The sequence below is a fragment of the Elaeis guineensis genome, chromosome 5 (genome assembly GCF_000442705.2).
Source record: "Elaeis guineensis isolate ETL-2024a chromosome 5, EG11, whole genome shotgun sequence".
In the NCBI taxonomy this organism is placed as follows: domain Eukaryota; kingdom Viridiplantae; phylum Streptophyta; class Magnoliopsida; order Arecales; family Arecaceae; genus Elaeis; species Elaeis guineensis.
The window spans coordinates 120,855,881-120,877,165 of record NC_025997.2 but is presented as its reverse complement, the minus strand read 5'-3'; the positions used below and the strand labels follow the sequence as shown (position 1 = coordinate 120,877,165).

Sequence of the window (21,285 nt, the reverse complement as noted above, 5' to 3'; positions counted from 1 at the left end):
AAATAAAACCACCAAGCGTAAGCAGTGATGTTCAAATCTTAAAAATTTGTAAATAAAACCGCAAGCGCACGGTGTGCAGAGTAGCACGACCAGCGAGTACGGGTCGATCCCACAGAGACTTGGTTTTAAAAATGATTTTCAAATCTATGCTCAAGCGAGCTTTAACAAAAATCGAAAGTCGAAAGTTGTTTGCTAAAGACAATAAGACTAAGGATCTAGGGTTTTTGAATCCACTAGATCTAGATTAGGGAATTCTACCTAGAATTTTTCTTATTGATCCTAACGACTACTCCTCTTGTCTTTCCCAAGCATAGATTATGAAGGGACTAAGGCCAACGATAACCATCAAGATTCTTTACAGGGGAGTAGTAACTAGGATCCCTTAGGGTTTTCTCCTCCTATGCACTGAATCAAGCATGAACTATGAAGGGACTCTGACCCAACTGTAGTTCATCAAAAATTCTTGCAAAAGAGGAAGAAAAAGAAACCCTAAGAAAAAGAAAGAACCCTATGTAAAATCCCTACTCATGATCTAGCTTCATCGCAAACCCTAGAAGGGATGCTTAGCTAGACATGATCTAAATCTACTTGCAAAATTTAAATACAGAAAAATAAACTACCCTAATTTCATAAATTAAACTATCCTAATTGCATAAATTTAAACTGCATAATTTAAACTAACCTAATTGCATAAAATTAAATTGCATAAATTAAACTATCCTAATTGCAAGAAAAATAAATTGCATAATGTAAAGAGATGAAATTGCATAAAAATAAGATTTTATATATAAAAAAAATTTATTACAAAACCTCAAAGCTCGAGGCTTGAAAAGAGAGCTAAAACCCCACTATCTAGGGTTACAAGCTTGATCGGAAGGAAGAATACATAAACAAGGGCCTTTGGGGGCTTTTTATAGGCATTTGGGGGTTATAAGGTTTTCAAACTTCCGATGTGGGACTAAGAGGTTTTAGGGGGTTTATGGTGCGCCGATGGGTCCATGGTCCATGCGCCTGTTGCTGTGGACCAGGCGGCTAACCAGATCACCAAATCAGTTGATTTTTGACCAATTTTGATCTGATTTGACTCGGGTTTGACCCAATTGAGTCTTCTTTCTTCATTCTTCAATTCTGGGTCAATTTAACTCCGTTTTGCATAAAATTTGCGCCGTTGGAATCCTCTTTCCTTGTTCTTTCTATTGATGATCTCTTCTTCTGCAAAATATAATAACAAGTATCAATTTCTTAATAAAGTTAGATAATTTAGATATTAATTGATACTTTTTATGTCAATTTGTGACATAAATCACACCCCCCAACTTAATCATTGCTAGTCCCTTAGCAATGTACCAAAATAAGATCATATTCCAAAAAGATCCTTCCTTTGCAAATTAATTTAAGATCGAAATTCAAGAAGTTTTCTAGTATTACTAAGTAATGAGCTTCGAATTAGAATCGGTAGTCAGTCTACTTAGAAGCTTTCTTAGAGTACACTTAAAGTTTTATAGCACTTGTGTGAGTGATAACTAACTTAGTATTTCAGTATTAACTTGTACAGGCCAATTGTATCATTTTTCATAACTTAGTTCGATTAATTTTCTATACACCCCAGATTAAACAAAGAACTAAGGTAGCTTTCACACTGTTTTTTTTTTTTTTTTTTTTTTTTTTTTTTTTTTTTTTTTGAGCATCCTGGCCTTCCCACCACCGTTTGACGCGAATCTCAACACTTGACTTAGGTGAAGAGACCCGGTTACTAGGCTTAGGGCAATCCACATTTACTCTGTGTTTTGCATTTTATTTCAGGCAGGTAGCTCTTTCCTTAAATTCAAATTTCTTCAATTGGGGTGTAGAGAAAATTATCTAATTTAAATAATACTCAAATCCTTAATTGGCCTTACAATTAACACCTACTTTACCTTGTTAGTGTGCATGTGCAATTGGAAGTGCTAATAGTCTTTAAATGACCTAAGCCACCAAGAGTCTAACCAGCTAATCTTCTCCGTGACTCACTACATTAGCAAATACTTTCTAACTTACTCTTATTTCTTTTATAGATTAATTTATTTCATATATATATATATATATTTTATTATTTTTTTATTATTTTTTTTTTACATAATATATTAAATGCAAGAAATAACTCATAGTGGAAGGAAAAGGAAATGATAACACCTGATTTTGTTCAAGCTCTCCCCTCAACTTGACCGACATTGTCCCCAATGGAGTTTATCTAATTTATTTGTCCTAAGCAAACTGAAAACAAAGAAAGCATTAGAAATTAAATAAGCTGGGTTGCCTCCCAGAAGCGCTAAGTTTTATGTCTTCAGCCAGACCAAACCTCGAAGCAACTTAATCAGAATAAGTTGGTTCATAAAGAACCATGGCATCTTCAACAGTCTTGACAGGTAATTCCAAGAATGGTTTTAATCGTTGACCATTAACTTTAAAGATAACACCATTACTTGGGTTTTCAATCTCAACAGCTCCGTGTGAAAAAACTTCCTTTACTAAAAATGGTCCTGTCCATCTAGACCTAAGCTTTCCTGGAAACAGATGTAATCTAGAGTTATATAAGAGCACCTTTTGTCCGATATTGAAAGTTTTTCTTATAATTGATTGATCATGAAATGCTTTGGTTCGTTCCTTGTATATCCTTGCATTTTCATAGGTTCATTTCTAAGTTCTTCTAATTCATTCAATTGAAGCTTCCTATGGTTTCCAGCATCGTTCAAATTTGTATTTAGTTGTTTGATGGCCCACATGCTTTGTGTTCTATCTCAATAGGCAAGTGACATGGTTTACCAAACACAATCCTATAAGGAGACATTCCTAGATTGGTCTTGAAAGCGGTTCGGTATGCCCAAAGTGCATCAATTAATTTTAAAGACCAATCCTTTCTATTGGCATTAACAGTTTTTTCCAGGATCTGTTTGATTTGTCGGTTTGACACTTCAACTTGCCCACTAGTTTGAGGATGATATGGTGTGGCCAATTTGTGGGTGACATTATACTTTTTCATCAATGTTGCAAAAGGTCGGTTACAAAAATGGGTTCCCCGATCACTAATGATTGCCCTAGGAATACCGAAATGGGAGAGAATATTTTCTTTAAGAAACTTAATGACCATTTTGCTATCGGGTGTTCTACATGCAATTGCTTCTACCCATTTTGAAACATAATCAACTGCTACTAGAATATATTCATTTCCAAAGGAATTTGGAAATGGTCCCATGAAATCGATCCCCCAAACATCAAAAACTTCAACTACCAAGATTGGGTTGAGTGGCATCATGTGTCGCTTGGTGATTCGGCCCATTTTCTGACATTGAGCACAATTTTTACAATATTCGTGAGCATCCTTAAACAAATTGGGCCAATAAAAACCACATTGGAGAACCTTAGCAGCAGTTTTCTTAGACGCGAAGTGACCCCCACATGCTTGATCATGACAAAAAGATAAAATATTCATGACTTCGTTATCTGGGATACACCTTCTAATAATTTGATCAGGACATTGTTTAAAAAGATAAGGATCATCCCAAATGAAATACTTCACTTGGGCAAAGAATTTATATTTATCCTGCTTAGTCCAATGAGAAGGTATCTTGCCTATGGCTAAATAATTTACAATATCAGCAAACCAAGGTTCAGTAGACAAAGACATGAGTTGCTCATCTGGGAAAGATTCATTGATGGGTGGTTCACTAGATGGTGCAACTGGAATTCGGGACAAATGATCTGCTACAACGTTCTCAGTGCCTTTCTTGTCCCTAATTTCTAGGTCAAATTCTTGAAGGAGCAAAATCCATCTGATTAAACGTGCCTTGGCATCCTTCTTTGCTAGGAGATGTCTAATGGCTGAGTGATCGGTGTAAACAATGGTGTGGGTCCCAACCAAATAAGATCTAAATTTCTCTAAAGCAAAGACAACGGCAAGGAACTCCTTCTCAGTTGTGGTGTAGTTAAGCTGCGCATCATTTAAGGTTTTACTTGCATAATATATCACTCTAGGCAGCTTATTTATTCGTTGACCTAAGATTGCGCCCACAACATGATCGGACGCATCACACATTAATTCAAATGGTTCAGACCAGACAGGAGGATGAATGATTGGAGCTGATACAAGTGCATTTTTTAGAAATTCAAAGGATTCCAAGCACTCATGAGTAAATTCAAATTTAGTATCCTTTGCCAAAAGATTAGTCAGTGGACGTGCTACTTTGCTAAAGTTGGCAATAAACCTTCTATAGAATCCAGCATGACCTAAAAATGAACGTATTTCTTTCACAGATTTAGGTGGTGGAAGACTTGCAATTAGATCTATTTTGGCCTTGTCCACTTCAATCCCCTTTTTAGAAATGACATGGCCAAGAACTATTCCCTGTTTGACCATAAACTGACATTTTTCCCAGTTGAGAACTAGGTGCTTCTCCTTACATCGTTCTAGAACTAATTGCAGGTGATTCAGACATTCGGAGAAGGTTAGACCAAAAACAGAAAAGTCATCCATAAAAATTTCTAGAAATCGTTCTATCATATCTGAAAATATGCTGATCATGCATCTCTGAAAGGTTGCCGGTGCATTACATAGTCCAAAGGGCATTCGTCTATAGGCAAAAGTACCAAATGGACAGGTGAATGTAGTCTTTTCTTGATCTTCAGCGGCTATGGGGATCTGGTTGTAACCGGAGTATCCATCAAGAAAACAGTAAAACTCTTGTCCGGCTAGTCTTTCCAACATTTGATCAATAAATGGCAAAGGAAAGTGATCTTTCCTTGTCGCAGCATTCAACTTTCTATAGTCTATACAGACCCTCCATCCCGTTTGGGTCCTAGTTGGGATAAGTTCGTTTGCATCATTTTGGACCACTGTTACCCCAGATTTCTTGGGTACTACTTGAACTGGGCTTACCCAAGAGCTATCAGAAATAGGATAAATTATTCCACTATCTAGGAGTTTCAGAATCTCCTTTTTAACTACATCCTTCATAACTGGATTAAGCCTTCTTTGGGCTTCTCTTGTTGGTTTAGCCTCTTCCTCTAAGTATATTCTATGTTGAACTATAGAAGGGCTTATTCCTTTGATATCTGCTATGGTCCAACCTATTGCCTCTTGATTTGCTTTTAGAACTGACAATAACTCCTCCTCTTGCTTGGGATCTAGGTCTGATGCAATAATTACAGGCAAAGTTTCTTTGGGTCCTAGATATGCATACTTGAGATGTTCTGGGAGGGGCTTCAGTTCTAAAATGGGTGCTTCCTCTATCGATGGTTTAGGTGATGAGTTCACCATCTCAATGATTGGTTCAGTAGGAAGTGTCGATTCCTGATTAATCTGATTTTCTTTAAGTATTTCATTGACATCCTCAGACTCATGGATTAACCAGGGGTTAGACTCTAGGTCGACTTCATCATCACTAATGTCAATGGATTCATAAATACCATCTTGGACTACATTGACATCAGCATGAGAAGAAGATTCCTGTTCTAAGTTAAAAACATTAAGCTCAATGGTCATATTCCCAAAGGATAACTTCATTAGACCATTTCGACAATTGATTTCAGCATTGGCCGTAGCTAAGAATGGTCTTCCTAAAATGACAGGTATATGTCCTTTAGGATTCGCAACTGGCTCAGTCTCTAAAACAATAAAATCTACAGGAAAAATAAAATTTTCAACCTTTATCAGAACATCCTCGACCATTCCCTTAGGGATCCTGAGAGATCTATCGGCTAACTGTAATGTGATCCCAGTAGGTTGAAGTTTTTCTAATCCTAGTTGTTCATACACCGAATATGGAAGGATATTCACACTAGCTCCTAGATCTAGCAAGGCCTTTTTTATATTGGTTTCTCCAATAACACAAGAAATTGTTGGAGCTCCAGGGTCCTTATATTTAATTGGCACATGGCTAGATAGGTATGAACTGACACTTGCAGCCAAAAATGCTTTCTTTGGTACATTAGTGGTCCTTTTCCTAGTGCAGAGATCTTTTAAAAATTTGGCATAAGTTGGAACCTGATGGATTATATCTAAAAGAGGAATATTAACTTGGACTTGTTTAAATACCTCTAAAATTTTGTCTAAATGTTCAGATTTATTGGATTTCAGTCTGTTGGGAAAAGGAGCTCTAGGACTTTTAAGTACTGGACTAGGTGAATTTTCAGTTTCTGGTGCTTGAGGTTGAAAGGTAGTAGTTTTAGAAGGTGACTCGGCAGATGAGTCATCTATATCATCAAGTGCAACTACCTTATTGTCTATTTGTTTTCCTGATCTTAAGGTATGAATGGCATTTATACCATTAACTTGGTTTCCTTGTTGGGGTCGTGGACCATTTTGGTTCCTAGGATTTGGCTCATGTTGGCTAGGTAACCTACCATGTTCTCGTTCACTAATGGTCGAAGCCAGCTGACTTACTTGCATTTCCAGACGGGCTATAGCTTGGGTGTTATTATTTATGAGTTGACCCGTAGTTTGCATAAAGCTGGTATGTGTTTTCATCATGGCTTCTAGGCTTTTCTCTAAAGAGGTAATTTTTTTGTCATTATCATGGAAGCCTGGCGGGTTGTTCATCACTGGGTTGGACCTTAGATTTTGCTGATTGAAATTTTGATTACCTACATTAGGATTCTGGGACCATGAGAAATTCGGGTGATTCCTCCAACCTGGGTTATATGTGGGTGCATAAGGATTGTTCAATGATCCTTGATAGGTGGCATTCACCTGTGCACACTCATTCGAGTAGGAACATTCTTCTAAGACATGGTTTGGTGCATTGCACCCTTTACACATGGGTGCAGATATTTGATTTACATTGGCTGGTCTCTGTAATTCTAAGGCTTCCAATCTACGTGTTAAGGTTGCAATCTTGGCCTCTGATGCTAAGGTTGGTTGAATTTGATGCATTCCTCCTCTTGAAGGTGTAGCTTTATCAGGTTCCCTAGTTGTTTCCCACTGTAAATTTTTCTCGGCTAGGTCTTCTAAGAATTGCCAAGCTTCAGTAGTTTCTTTGTCCATAAATTGACCTTGGCACATGGACTCTAGCATGGTTCTTGAGTTTGAATCTAACCCCTCATAGATGATCTGGCATAGTCTCCAAGTTTCTATTCCATGGTGTGGGCATTGGGTCAAAAGATTCTTGAAACGATCAAAGTACTTCCAAAATGATTCACCAGCTAGTTGGTAAAATTGATTTATTTCATTCCTAATCCTAGCTGTTTTATGATGGGGGAAATACTTTTTTAAAAATGTTCTCACAAAGCCCTCCCAGGTAGTGACAGAATAGTTTGGCAGACTATAAAGCCACTTCTTAGCATTGTCCTTAAGGGCAAAGTTGATTAATCTAAGTTTGACCTCATCCTCTGTTAATTGCAGTTTCATGGTTGCACATACCTCCTCAAATTCTCTAATAAATATATAAGCATCCTCTAATCCTGTGAATTTTGGAAGCATATTTATGATTTGAGGTTTGATTTCAAAATTGTTAGCTGTGGGTTGTGGCAACCTGATACAAGATGGTTGGATGGAGCCAACTGGATAACACAAATCCTTAAGGGTCATGGGTTGGATTGGTTCAGCCATTGGAACAACAGGAATTGACTCAATTCTAACTAGACGACCCGACACTCTTCTCCACACACTAGGTGTACGGTTCTCGATGTTTATATAATTTTTTTTTTTAATAAAATTTTTATGTATAAAGAAAAGAAAGAAAAGAGAAAAAGTTCTAAAGAGAAGATCCTAAGGAGTCCTAAATCTAAAGAAAAGTAACCAAATTAATTTAAATTTTAATTTTTTTTTTTTTTTTTTCAAACAAGTGAATCAATAAATTAAACTCAATCTATCCTAGGGTTAACCTAAATCTAGACAGCTCCTAACTGTTCCAAGATGACCCTTCAAACCTTCCAAGTGGAGATTGATCAACTAGTTAGCCAGGTAAGTATAAGAGGTGGGAGGTTCACTCATCGTTGCCTTTCTAGACACCAAACAAGTTGGCCAGGCCAGCAACTGAACCAATTTAACAAACCACCCTCAGGGACTTGCCTAGACACCAACTAATCAAACAACTCAAACTTGGTAGAACTCTTAGGGTTCCTTGTCCTATTGAGCTCGAATTCCTTAAGGTTGACGTCTAATTGATTTTAAGATTAAAAGTCTAGGTAATGCAATATGATGGAGATGGTTTTTGGGCTAAGGAAGGGTAATGAAATCCCCACCTTATCTTGTTAATGGGTTGATGCCCTTAGATTAATTATGAAAATGCAAATACAAATAAACAAGATGACCAAGAATGTAAAAGATTTTAATTTAGAATTTTTTTTTTATTTTGATATTTTACTTCACGATTATGAAATGTCTTTTGTTTTGTTTTATATATATATATTTTTTTTGTGATTAAGTAAATTCAAATGATTAGGTCTAAAAGCAAAAGTAATTAACTAAAAATAATAAAAGAGAAATTAGAAGCGTACCTGAGTTTTCCAGCAATCACCAACTAAATATAGAAACCTAAAGAAAAAAGAAAGAGAGTTATAACGCACGAAGAACAAATATTTGAAAACAATTTAAAACGCCAAATCCCCGGCAACGGCGCCAAAAACTTGATGTTCAAATCTTAAAATTTGTAAATAAAACCGCAAGCGCACGGTGTGCAGAGTAGCACGACCAGCGAGTACGGGTCGATCCCACAGAGACTTGGTTTTAAAAATGATTTTCAAATCTATGCTCAAGCGAGCTTTAACAAAAATCGAAAGTCGAAAGTTGTTTGCTAAAAACAATAAGACTAAGGATCTAGGGTTTTTGAATCCACTAGATCTAGATTAGGGAATTCTACCTAGAATTTTTCTTAATGATCCTAACGACTACTCCTCTTGTCTTTCCCAAGCATAGATTATGAAGGGACTAAAGCCTAACGATAACCTATCAAGATTCTTTACAGGGGAGTAGTAACTAGGATCCCTTAGGGTTTTCTCCTCCTATGCACTGAATCAAGCATGAACTATGAAGGGACTCTGACCCAACTGTAGTTCATCAAAAATTCTTGACAAAAGAGGAAGAAAAAGAAACCCTAAGAAAAAGAAAGAACCCTATGTAAAATCCCTACTCATGATCTAGCTTCATCGCAAACCCTAGAAGGGATGCTTAGCTAGACATGATCTAAATCTACTTACAAAATTTAAATACAGAAAAATAAACTACCCTAATTTCATAAATTAAACTATCCTAATTGCATAAATTTAAACTGCATAATTTAAACTAACCTAATTGCATAAAATTAAATTGCATAAATTAAACTATCCTAATTGCAAGAAAAATAAATTGCATAATGTAAAGAGATGAAATTGCATAAAAATAAGATTTTATATATAAAAAAAATTTATTACAAAAACCTCAAAGCTCGAGGCTTGAAAAGAGAGCTAAAAACTCCATTATCTAGGGTTACAAGCTTGATCGGAAGGAAGAATACATAAAACAAGGGCCTTTGGGGGCTTTTTATAGGCATTTGGGGTTATAAGGTTTTCAAAACTTTCGATGTGGGACTAAGAGGTTTTAGGGGGTTTATGGTGCGCCGATGGGTCCATGGTCCATGCGCCTGTTGCTGTGGACCAGGCGGCTAACCAGATCACCAAATCAGTTGATTTTTGACCAATTTTGATCTGATTTGACTCGGGTTTGACCCAATTGAGTCTTCTTTCTTCATTCTTCAATTCTTGGGTCAATTTAACTCCGTTTTGCATAAAATTTGCGCCGTTGGAATCCTCTTTCCTTGTTCTTTCTATTGATGATCTCTTCTTCTGCAAAATATAATAACAAGTATCAATTTCTTAATAAAGTTAGATAATTTAGATATTAATTGATACTTTTTATGTCAATTTGTGACATAAATCAAGCAGCCCAAGTGTTACCTCTACAGAGCATGCAAATTTCACTATAAGAAAGAAATAAATACAAGAGGAGAACACCCACTCTTAACTCTTATATACACACCTCTCTTAACTAGAAGCTACTCTCATAAAAGTTCTCACAAATTCCTCAAGGAGATCCTTTCATAGGCTTACCAGTATCAGGATCCTCGACGTCTCTGGATGCTTCCTGTGATGCGAACTGCTACATTATGTCTCTCTGTAGCTGCTCTGCTTGATGCTTTATTGGGCTCTGCCTGCGTCTACTCTGCCTACTGCTCATGCTCGATGCTCTGTCGGACTCTCTTCCAGCAGCTACCTGAGCTCCTCTCGGCTCTCCACAGCTGCATGCCCCTCTAGGCTGCGCTCTTTGGTGACTGCCTCAGGCCTCAGCCCCTCTCGGCTATCCTATGTCTCTGTTCGCTCATAGGGCTATTTAAAGCCCCAAAACCGCATTCAGATCGGAATCAGAGTCATGATCGAGGTCTATAATTCATCCTGACCATTCGATCTTCACCGCGACTCACTCTGGCCACTCGATCATGCCTCTACTGCACCCACTCATGCCTGATCAAGTTGTCTCAAGCATTCGATTAAGACTGCATGCGATGATGGCCGTCCGATCCAATATGGACCGTGAGAAGCACTTGGGAAATGGTCTCGCGGTCCACTGCTCCAGCCATAGATTGTCGGTCTGTGATGGACTAGGGTACCCAATGCCCACTCGCTGGCTGGGCCGGCTTGGGTGCACCCGCGGCCGACCCATGCGCTGTCGCATGCGCTCACTTCACCGTAGGGCCTGGCTCGCCCTGCCATAGCCTCCGCCGGCCCATGGGCCTCTTCGATGGCCCGTGGATTGTACCAACCTTCGTGCTGGCTTTTCTCGTGCGTATTCTCACTGTCTGAACTCCATTTGAGCTGTTCTTAGGCTTGTTGGACTCCATTCGTCATCACGGACTTTGTTATGGGCTCCTTCTAGATCGAATCTTAAGGTTCTTTTTCTAATAGTTGTCTCTTACTTGTAGCAAAATGGAAAACAAACATCCAGCTCATCTGATCAAAGGAATGAATAGAGCCAATCTCGAGCTGCTTTCCTTAAAGTGCATGGAAAGACCCGGCACAAGATTGCATCACTGACCTCTTATAGCAACATGAGAGTTTTAAAACTCCCCAGATGGTCAGCCGGGTCCGTTGACCCATTATAGGCTTCCAAGGGAGGCATCTTGAACCCTGCCGGTAAGGGTTTCCATTAGATCTCTGTGGTGAAAGGGGGGTTGATGCAGAAATCAGAAGTATCGGCCTGCTCCAGGGCTTGATGCTGTAAGGCCTCAATTTTGCGATTCATCTCCTGGAGCTGGCAATCCATTCTATCATCATGGACCGCAGGTGCATATGTCCGGGAGATTGGTGACCGTCTCGCGGTCGAATCTCTCCCAGATCGAGGAGTAAGCGAGCGTCTCCTACGATCAGGGCTTTGGGGCTGACTCTGCCTAGTCTGCCTTCCTCAATCCGAACTTTGTTGAGGGGATCGAGGAGGGATTTGAGAGGGTGGTGGCTACGCTTGCCCAAGTTGCTGAATAGCACCGATCGTCGCCATCGGTGCTCGGACCTGGTCGACCAGTAAGGCAAACTGGTCTTGAGTAACACCTTGGGCCGGCTGTATTGGTGGCGGAGGGGCCGGTTGTTGTGATGCTGGTGCATGATTTTCTTCGGCACCGACGGTAATTTGAAAGGCCGCAGATCGCCCCGATTGCCTGGAGACAGTTTTCTTTGGTGGTATGATGCGAAAAAGTAGGCTCTTCCTCTATCTGTTGTTGCTGGTTCCGGCTGAAGTCAGAAGGTGAGCGACCGGGCCTTGCATAAGGGTGCTGGAGTGACCTGCAAAACAAAGTTTGAACCGATGGTTTTGCTCTGGCGAGGATCCTCCGACGTTCAAGTCAGGAATCAGAGAACAGCAGAAGCTGCAAGTGATTCTATGAGATGGATTACCTACTTGGGTCCTTGAGATTTTGATTATTTATAGAGAATATGGTTGAACAACCGTGGAAACGTGCAGTTCCGAGGTTGTTGGATTGTTGGACGTGCCATTGTGGGTGAGATATTCTAGCCCTTATCTGCTCCCGCAGGATTATGGAGAGTTAGTTACATCTGAGCTTATCTACTTAGGGTGGCAGCTACTGTACGTGTTAGGAAACTGGCTGACCGAGGTAATTGAGGAAGCTCGTGCCAGATGGGCAGGCCGCACATCAGACTGGATGCAAATAATTCAACTCTGCGTACTTCAGCTAGATGTTTGGATCGGCAACTATGAAGATGGCTTATTGATCCGAGATATCCATGATAGCACACTGATCCAAAGTATTCACGATACCATTGTAACAATACTTTTTTTTTTTTTTTTGAGTAAAGCATTAAATGGATTTAAGACCGGGAATCGCTAATGATCCCGTAAGAACTAACGAAGCCAGATTCCTCGTGAATGGCTTTAGACCATGGCCTGGGTGTTGATATGTAAGGCAGCTGACGACCAGTATCAGTGGGAGACTACTCAAGGCAGCACAACCGGATAGAAGCATAGCAAGAGGCTGCTGCTTTTTAGTTTGGGAAAGCTATTGAATGAGGTTTTCTTTTCTTTTTTTTTAAGTGAAATGGCAAATACCATACTTCCATCCAGCTTTTTCCTCATCAGAAATAATTGGATGCATTAAAAAAAAGAAAAGAAAAGAACAAACTAAGCAGCTTCCGTAGAGCCATTTGAACTCCTTTCTGCTTCCATATACCACTTGTTCAAGCGCTGTCGAGCCACAGCTACCTGCAAGCCAATCAAAAATAAGAAGAACTCATTTATGCTCTTGAGAGTAAGTGAGTGCATATATTTATGCTTACAACTCCAGCCAACTGTGACAACTGAAATTTATTATTTTTCTTTGTTGTGTTATTTAGGATCAGTGCATGAAATTATAGTGACTTGACAACAAGAAGAGCATCAATGCATTTTTTGGATTACCTGCTTTTCCCAGTCTGTTTTCGCAGTAACGCCCACAAGTACCAGAGTTTGAACAGCTGTACCAATTAGCATTCCCATCCAAATCCCCTGCAATCAGTCCGAGCGAAAAAGATTTAGCTCTTATTTCTTAATTTTACAGTATGAAATGATCCTGTAACAAGCTGCTGGACATTATGAACAACATCATAATTAAACTTTTTTAAAGAAAAGCTATAAAAAAACTATTCAGGATGCATATAGCTAAAATCTTTCAGCAAGGCCTGTAGATGCACATCTAATCTTTTTTTTTTTTTTTTTTCTCTGAAACATCAGATTCTCAAATAATATAACTGTCTATGCAAATAATTATTGCCTCCATGTTGCCAAGTGACTGAACAGAAATAGTACCACCTCCATTCATTAAAAAAAAAAAAAAAAAAATAGTGCCACCCCAAAAAAAAAAAATTCTTCTTTTTTTTTTTTTTTGGTCTGATTTGAGATGCAAAACAGCAGAAATATAGATTGAGAATTCATTTCTAACCTTCACATGAAAATTAAGCACATAACCAAGCACAATTCCTAGAGGAATGCCGACCACGTAGTAGCATGTTATGTTTACGTAAGCAACAACACTCTGCCAACCAGCACCAATGGCAACCCCTGTACAACAAATGTGACAATGAAAGGAGATCATGTGCTTGAGTTCTGATAAAAGGAAACTATAAATGATTCCAACAAATAACTCACAACTTGTTTCATCTTAAGATAGAATTTGAAAGCTTCACAAAAATTATGCATAAGAACTTTCCTATGCCCCATATGCATTGTTGACCCTTTCTATATTAGCCTAAGTTTTTGGGATCAAATTGTTACTCAACATGTTACAGAGCTTAGGTTTGCTGAAGGCCACAAGTAAACCACTTCACGTTGATTCCTTATTTTATTTTCCCAGTGATAGTCTTGACTCATTTCAATCACCTTTTATATATTAGCTTAACCTTTTGGGATACATTAGTTAATTAAACCAGCTTCATGTCGCCAAAAATGCATTGTTGAAATCTGCCTAACTTCCTAATTTTCCATGATTCGTCTTAGATTGAATTTGTCAAGAATATTAATATTTTAATTGTGTTTTTGGAGCCCTAAAGTAAGATTTCAACTGAGCAAAGAATTTATGAACCCCAATCCACATCTAGAGATGTTCTGAACTAGTAGGCTTTGATATTTAAAAGTTTTAAGTACAATTTTCTCATAATTTCAAGAGCTTATCCCATATCTTTGACAACTGACTCACATAGAAAGACTAAAGAACTGCTGCTCCAAGGTTGCATCCTAATTACTTAATTAGGTTTGACAACATTGACGTATTTCCTCCCAAGATTATCCTTATCTAGGTTGATGAGGTACGAAAGGATCAAAGATGACATTCTTTTAACAATGTCAGGGATTTTTCAATTAAGAAACATATAGATGTATCACTCTCCACATACTGCACATGTATCTATGGCTCTTCCAAGGAGGACCTGACGCAGATCCAATCAAAAGTTATTTCAAGTGACTCAGAGTAATTGAACATCAAACATTACCAAATGCAGTCTTTCAAAGATTTCTCAGTTTGCTATAGACATTTTAATATCATCAGCATCGGTAATCTTCGAGTGTCAATAATGGTTTAGGAGCTTATTAAGTTTTTCCAAGAATTATCTTGAGGGCTATTTATATTTTACCTAATAAGAAGAGTAGCTTAAAATCAGAATTAGGAAAGGCAAATGGAAATGTTGAGTAGTTAATATCATCATATAGCTATGTGAATGTGCCTCCTATAGATTTTTTGGTAAAGCCTCCTATGGATTTTCAAAAGAGACATACCTGAAAGCACTGGTTGAACACTGTTCAGCAGTATGGAGAAAGCCAATAGCACAGAGAGGTCATCAACTGCTCTGGCCACTGCATCACTCTCGGTAAATATGTAAGCAAGTCTGCCGCGGAACACCAGAAACAGCACGAATAGAACAGATCCAATGGTCAAAGATGTAAACACTACATTGACGATCGAGAACTTTGCCCTTTTTGCACTCCCTGCTCCAAGTTCATTCGCCACTCGAACTCTGATTTTTTTTTTTTTTGGTGAAAAAATTTTAAATTCAAGGGCAGAACAAAACATCCAATGAATTAATTCTCCATGCTCAAGATGTCAGGCAATGTGCTATTAATTATGGATGCCTTAATATTTTTTGAGAGAGAAATCATAAACTGTTATCCAACTCAGTTAACAACACATGCCTTGGTATTATTATAATTCTCAATGTGCAAAGAGAGACCAGATTAATCCTACATCTAGAATCAGGATAAGATTAAATTTTAGAAGAGTGGAGGTACCCTGCTGCAGACAAGAAGCCGACAGAAATCATCATCTCCCATCCATTAATATTGAGGCTGTTAGAATAAATGAAGACAAATTGGTATAGAAACCAGCATCACATCAAGCATGAAAAGAAAATTGATTCAGAAGCAGCAAAGAGATAAGGAATTCCATTGGAGCAATATGAATACCAGATGGAGAGAGCATCCAGGGCAACTTCTGCGTTCTTCATGTATCCTGTTAGAAGAACCAAGACAGTGTTGTACCATAGCTCCAGACTGCATAGTTAGAAGGCTACTTAGAAGAACAATATCAAAGAATGAACCAATCTTTTTTACGAGTCAGTGTTAAGGTTTGCCACTATTGAACAAGTGATAATATTCTTAAATAAGAAGATAAGGAAGCTAGTACCATAACATGACGCCGGATGATAGAGAAAGCTTGATAATTGCCCCCAGATCATTAAAAGCAGCATATGAGAACCCTGTCCAAGTCTCAGGACACCCCCCCAAGAACACGAAAGCCAGCTCACCCAATACAGGGACCCACATTGCCAAGATCATGGAGCCCATCACTCCAGGAAGCCCCAGGTCAAGCTTTATGGTCATGAACCATGAGAGAAAGCCATGGAGAGCAAGTGTTATGACTGCCAAGTATGTGATGATGATGTTCTTGCTCTGAGCTTGGAGATACATTTGGAGTGTGAATGCCAATACGAAGGAGAACATGACCGGGATGAACCATAGTGAGATGGTGCCGGCCATTTCTGCAATGGACTCCTCTTGGCCAAGTAGCTTGAGGAGTGGAGTTGTGAAGACAAAGATTGGAAGCATTATTAAGCTGCACATGAACAAGATGACCCAAGACCTTTGAAGATAGATGCCCAGCATGTGGTATTGTCTTGCACCATAAGATTGCCCACAAAGAGTTTCCAATGCACTTGCCATGCCCAGCTGCATATCAGAACATACAACTCAAGTTACCAATCAGATTACTTCACCGAAATTAAGACACATTAATACATCCATTATTTAAGATTTGTCGTCGTCAAAGATTTTTAGTACAGTTAAATGTCTTATCCTGCAATTAGCAAGGGAAAGGGGATACTGCATAACTCTTTAATCAATCAAGAGATCTAATATTTCTTTCCTCCTTTTCGCTGAGAAAAAGGAGGACACAAGCTTCATGCTGTTATTGTTAATTGCAACGTAAATCGCTGTCTCATTTCACTATGAAGAAACCAGAGATTATGCATCCATTTAACATCCTTTAAAGATTTCAGACAGTAAAAACTTCTGGTGTTACCTATGTCATCAATTAAATCATGTTATTCTAAAATTGCGACACACCACTTGTTAGTAAAGCTATTTTTCATTAAGGGATGCATTCTGTGTGCTCCTATTAACAGATAATTGCAACAATGGGTAGAGGAGCAGCTATTCCTATCAAAGGTTACAAGGGAACAACCAATGGTAGTAATGAAAGAACCCCACTAGAATTCCAGGAGAGTTTTTTCTAAAATAAAGGTAATCTAGACCAGTCAGGAAAGGATGATGCACTGCCATTTTTTTACAAACAAAATCCATGGGATCAAACTCAGTGATGTTCAGTTACTTATATATGGCAGTCCATCTATATCTTCACACAAGCGAGCAGATGACCAAGGAGTACCTTTGTTTGGACATCTTCCCCCCTTCCCATTGTTTGAGAAATGCGGAAAGGTTGCTGCCACCACAATTTGAGCCCGCAACCTCCATGAGAGAGAAATGCCAAGCAGCTAAGACAAGGCTGGTTGGTTGTTTTCCATTACGTATGCATCATTTTTCATGAAAGCTTTTGTGCACATCTTCATTTTACTTGGAAATGTATAGCACTCTACTTTTTCATAAAATTATGATCTTTTTTTACCACTAATTTATTTGTCCTGAGTTAAACCACAGGAGTGCCACCTTCCATGTTTGAATCGGAAACTCCATATAAATCATGGTGAGGGATGCCAATCAGCAGATCAAGTTCCTATCAAGTATTTAACTAAAGTTTGAAAAGGGCGTAGGTTTGCATGTTTTAGTTTTCTCAGGAAAAAGGTTTGCATGCTTTAGGAATCGAGTGATAAAGCTAATAACAAGCTCCATGTTATAGTACAGGTGCTAATCTACAATACATTGAAGAGTTAATCACTAAATTAGAGGCCATTATTTGATTACTACCATAACCTGTAATATAGGGAAATCTTTTAAAATTTTTGATTGATTAAGTTGCCTGAAATCTTTGATGGTTTCTGGTATATTGCTTTTTATGACGAAAAGGTGTGATGGCTTTTTATTCAGAAAAGGGGTATGCTCAATCGAGTCAATTCTCCTCTGGTCGATCTACTTGAGGATTCTAAGCAGCCATTATAATGGACAAAGTTATCCATCCCTAAAACGAAATTATATTACAGGTTAGAAGTGTTTTTGGTAAATCCATCATCTACACATGTACTGAATCCCAATTGCAAAAGACTTCATCATTTCAATCCACCTCCTCTATATTTCTTTTGTTATGTTTTTTGGAAAAAGATTACGTGAAACCTAATTATTTTCATTAAGTTAATAAATGAGAGATACAGGAACAAGAAAAGAAGGCCCAGGGGGCCAGCAAAACCAAGAACAAGGAACTTAAGGGATAGAAAAAAGATGCAAAAGTTGGAGTTGCTGTCCCTGTCCAATCCAGAATTCTCGGAATTCTGACGCAAAAGATGATGCAAGGGAAGGAAGTAGGAGGGATCATGGAAGATTGCCAGTCCTTCATGCTATCGAAAATAACCTTTCATTTGCGTTTGAATTTTATTGGGATTGCAGAAGGAGGGATGGTTCCTTACGTTTCTTTCTCACTTTCCTCCACCCACACCTCCTTGGAATTGTAATACTCTAATATTCCACACCTTTTCTTATAAATATAGTACCATGAGGTCAATATCTTTAGCTGACATATGATTGCCTTACTACCATGTAATTTAGGTGATAAAATCCCAAAACTTCAGCACCATTCTAAAAATATACTTCAATGATACAGAAACATCCTAAAGATAGAGCCAAGCAACATCACATCCTAAAGATAAAGCCAAGCAACACCTCATCTTTAAAATTTTACAAGAACAAAACTATGCATAAGAATTTGACGGGAAACTCCAACCTATAAGTGGGACCCATCCAATTAACAATGCAATGCTAAATTCGTAGGTTGATGTGCAGCTTTTTTGGTCTCTGTGGAACACCAAGGCTACAGTACAATGAGAAGCTGCTTTCATTTCTAAATAAAAAATTAGTAGGAGTGAGGAGTGACAAAACTTCCAATACCACCATTTTTTATTCTGTGAGTACGTCACAGAAAATTTAATTTCGATTTTTAAAATATGAATTCTATGATTAAAAAAATTCTGAAATGAGAATTTTGGTTTGGAAAATTTTAAAATATTATATATATATATATATATATATATATATATATATATATATATATATATATATATATATAAAGGGAAACATCCAAATCTAAAAAAAAGATAGAACTTTTGCTTATCTACAATCTGATAACTACCATTGCTTTCATTTCCAGCGGAAGATTAAGACCATCTGAATTTCATCGCGCACATAATAACAGCCGACAAAAAGAATCAAGGGGCGGACGACAAATAACCAACACCCTCCACATCGCACCGGCAATTGTTGCACCCATAAATGAAGGAAAAACAATGGCCCAGACGTCAATCGCTCGCCAGGCCCCACAACTGAACGTTTTACCATCCGCATTAACTCCCCTGAGACCCGGTCCTTTTACTGGTCCCCAATAAGGTCGGACCGGTTCCGAGCTCCGTTTCCATTACAGAGCACAGCACAGAGGACTCCGAGAGTCGTGATTCACCTTCCTTGGCACCCATCCACCGTTGGATCGTCCACCGCTCACTTTGAGATATGTGCATGCAGATGATCCAACGGTGGTTGGGCGTGAAGGCGCGAACACGAATCTGGAGGCCCTCGGTGTCCGGCGCTTCGATCGGTTCCTTTGGATGGGCCAAAAACTTAGCTTGCATGTTTACTTTTCTCGTCCCTCTTTTTAATATTCGTGCTGGGCACCACTGGCTGCCATTTCTAAATCATGGAACAGATAAGTCCATGCGTACTGCGGACAAGTCCACCATGTGCCCTTACAACGTTGAGGGTTGTTTATGGTTCGAAGGGGGAGAGAAGAAGAGACGTGGGATGAGGATCGGACGGTTTACCAGGATGCCGTTGGCGAAGCGCATGAGGACGGTGGAGACGAGGGCGTAGGCGGCGAGTTCGGTGGCGCCGATGTGGCCGATGAACGCCTGGCTGATGACCGTCACGCCGAACGTCGAGAAGCGCGTGAAGATGGACGGCCCCGCCACCACCCACAGCTTCTTGTTCTCCACCCACAGCGTTCTACTTAACTTATCCTCCTCCTCCTCCTCCTCCGCCGCCGCCAACAACTCACTCTTCTTCTCGCCGGCGAGGAGCTTCGCGTTTAAATCGCTCGTCATCTCTCTCTCTCTCTCTGTGTGTCTCTGTAACTATGTTTTTTTTTTTTGAATGGAATCTGTCTTTCCATCCAACAAGCGCGGTGAGGGGCTTTAGAGGTGGCGAGAGAGATTGAATTACCAAAATACCCCCATGGCAACTACCGCTGGTCAATAATACAACGGTATAATGGGAATTTCACGTCCACAAAAATCTTTCGAGCGCACCAGAATTCTTTTTTGGTTTTTTTTTTTGGCCCCCACGTGCCCTCTTCACGGATCATGCAGTGGAAATTAATGTGGCAACCTTTTGACCATGAAAAAAAAAAGTGGCAAGGCGGGACGGGAGTCCAGGCCAAGGTGCTGACTGAGATTTTTAGGACATCAAAGACCCTTCAAAAATATTTTTGAATGCTATAACGATGTTTGATAAAAAAATTTAAAAATTATTTTAATTTTATCAAAAAATTAAAAAAATTTATTTTAAAAAAATTATATTTTAACTTTTTTTTCAAAAATATTTTTTAATTAATATCAAAAAATTGTTTTTATCTAAATAAAATTTTTTAATTACCAAAATATCAACTAACAAATCTCATAATTACATCTTATATCATATCAGTATTATATTATTATACTATAAATATAATATAATATAATAATAAATTAATATTATATATATTATAAACATATAACATAATCTATTATATTATAAAAATATAATTTAATATAATAATATTATAATAATATTATAATAATATAATATAATCTATTATATTATAATTTATTATTAGATTAGATTATAATTCATTATATTATATTACATTATATGACAATAATATTATATAATAAAACAATATTAATAGTATAACTATATAATATAATCTATTATGATATTATTATACCATAATAATATAATATAATATAATAATATTTTAATAATAATATAATATTATAATCTATTATTAGATTAGATTATAACCAATATATTATTAGATTATATTATATGATAATAATATTATATAATATAATAATATTTTAATATATAATAATATATAATATTATATTATTTTCTATCATAAATACGATGTAATATCTTTTATTATGATTTTATTATACTAAAAATATTTTTTTATTTTAATTACTAAATATATATTAAAATTTTAAAATATTTTATAAATATGATTATCAAACAGTAAACAGCTTTTTATAAAAAATTTATTTTCAAAAATTTTACTTCTCAAAAACTCAACTTCTAAAAACTTTAAAAACTTCACTACCAACAACAATCTCAAAAAGACTCAAAGAATCCGTTTGTCCCCTAATTTCAAAAAAATCATCATCCATTCATTAAGCCGCTACTTAACTTTTCCTTCTCCTCTCACATCCTTGACAAGCAAACCATCCAAATCTTTCTCTCCTCCTTAATCCCTCTCAATTTTTTCTCTAGCTGGATGAATATTTTGTAAGATCGTATATATCATCTAATCATGAATTGTATATCAATGAATATTTTTT

The 21,285-nt window shown here is 37.7% G+C and overlaps 1 protein-coding gene and 1 non-coding gene across 2 annotated transcripts; one reads left to right on the top strand and one right to left on the bottom strand.

The window, feature by feature from the left end:
• The first annotated feature begins 7,106 nt into the window (after positions 1-7,106).
• LOC140858274 (small nucleolar RNA R71) lies at positions 7,107-7,213 on the top strand. Its single transcript, XR_012141841.1, has one exon. It is a non-coding gene; the product is annotated as a small nucleolar RNA R71 (small nucleolar RNA).
• Positions 7,214-12,472: 5,259 nt separating this feature from the next.
• Positions 12,473-19,859, bottom strand: LOC105046116 (protein DETOXIFICATION 21). Its single transcript, XM_010924624.4, has 8 exons — positions 19,513-19,859; positions 15,663-16,204; positions 15,443-15,529; positions 15,269-15,325; positions 14,759-14,997; positions 13,431-13,549; positions 12,911-12,997; positions 12,473-12,715 (listed from the first exon to the last, which is right to left on the bottom strand). Exons 1-8 carry the CDS (start codon positions 19,789-19,791, stop codon positions 12,635-12,637), a joined length of 1,491 nt encoding a protein of 496 aa, XP_010922926.1. The 5' UTR covers positions 19,792-19,859; the 3' UTR covers positions 12,473-12,634.
• Positions 19,860-21,285: the final 1,426 nt, after the last annotated feature.

Coding starts and splice junctions, on each gene's coding strand:
- LOC105046116 (XM_010924624.4), bottom strand. CDS start 19,791: ATGACGAGCGATTTAAACGCGAAGCTCCTCGCCGGCGAGAAGAAGAGT. Junction 14,998..15,268: donor GGCTTCTTGTCTGCAGCAGG/GTACCTCCACTC, acceptor AAAAAAAATCAG/AGTTCGAGTGGCGAATGAAC. Junction 12,716..12,910: donor AAACAGACTGGGAAAAGCAG/GTAATCCAAAAA, acceptor ATTGGCTTGCAG/GTAGCTGTGGCTCGACAGCG.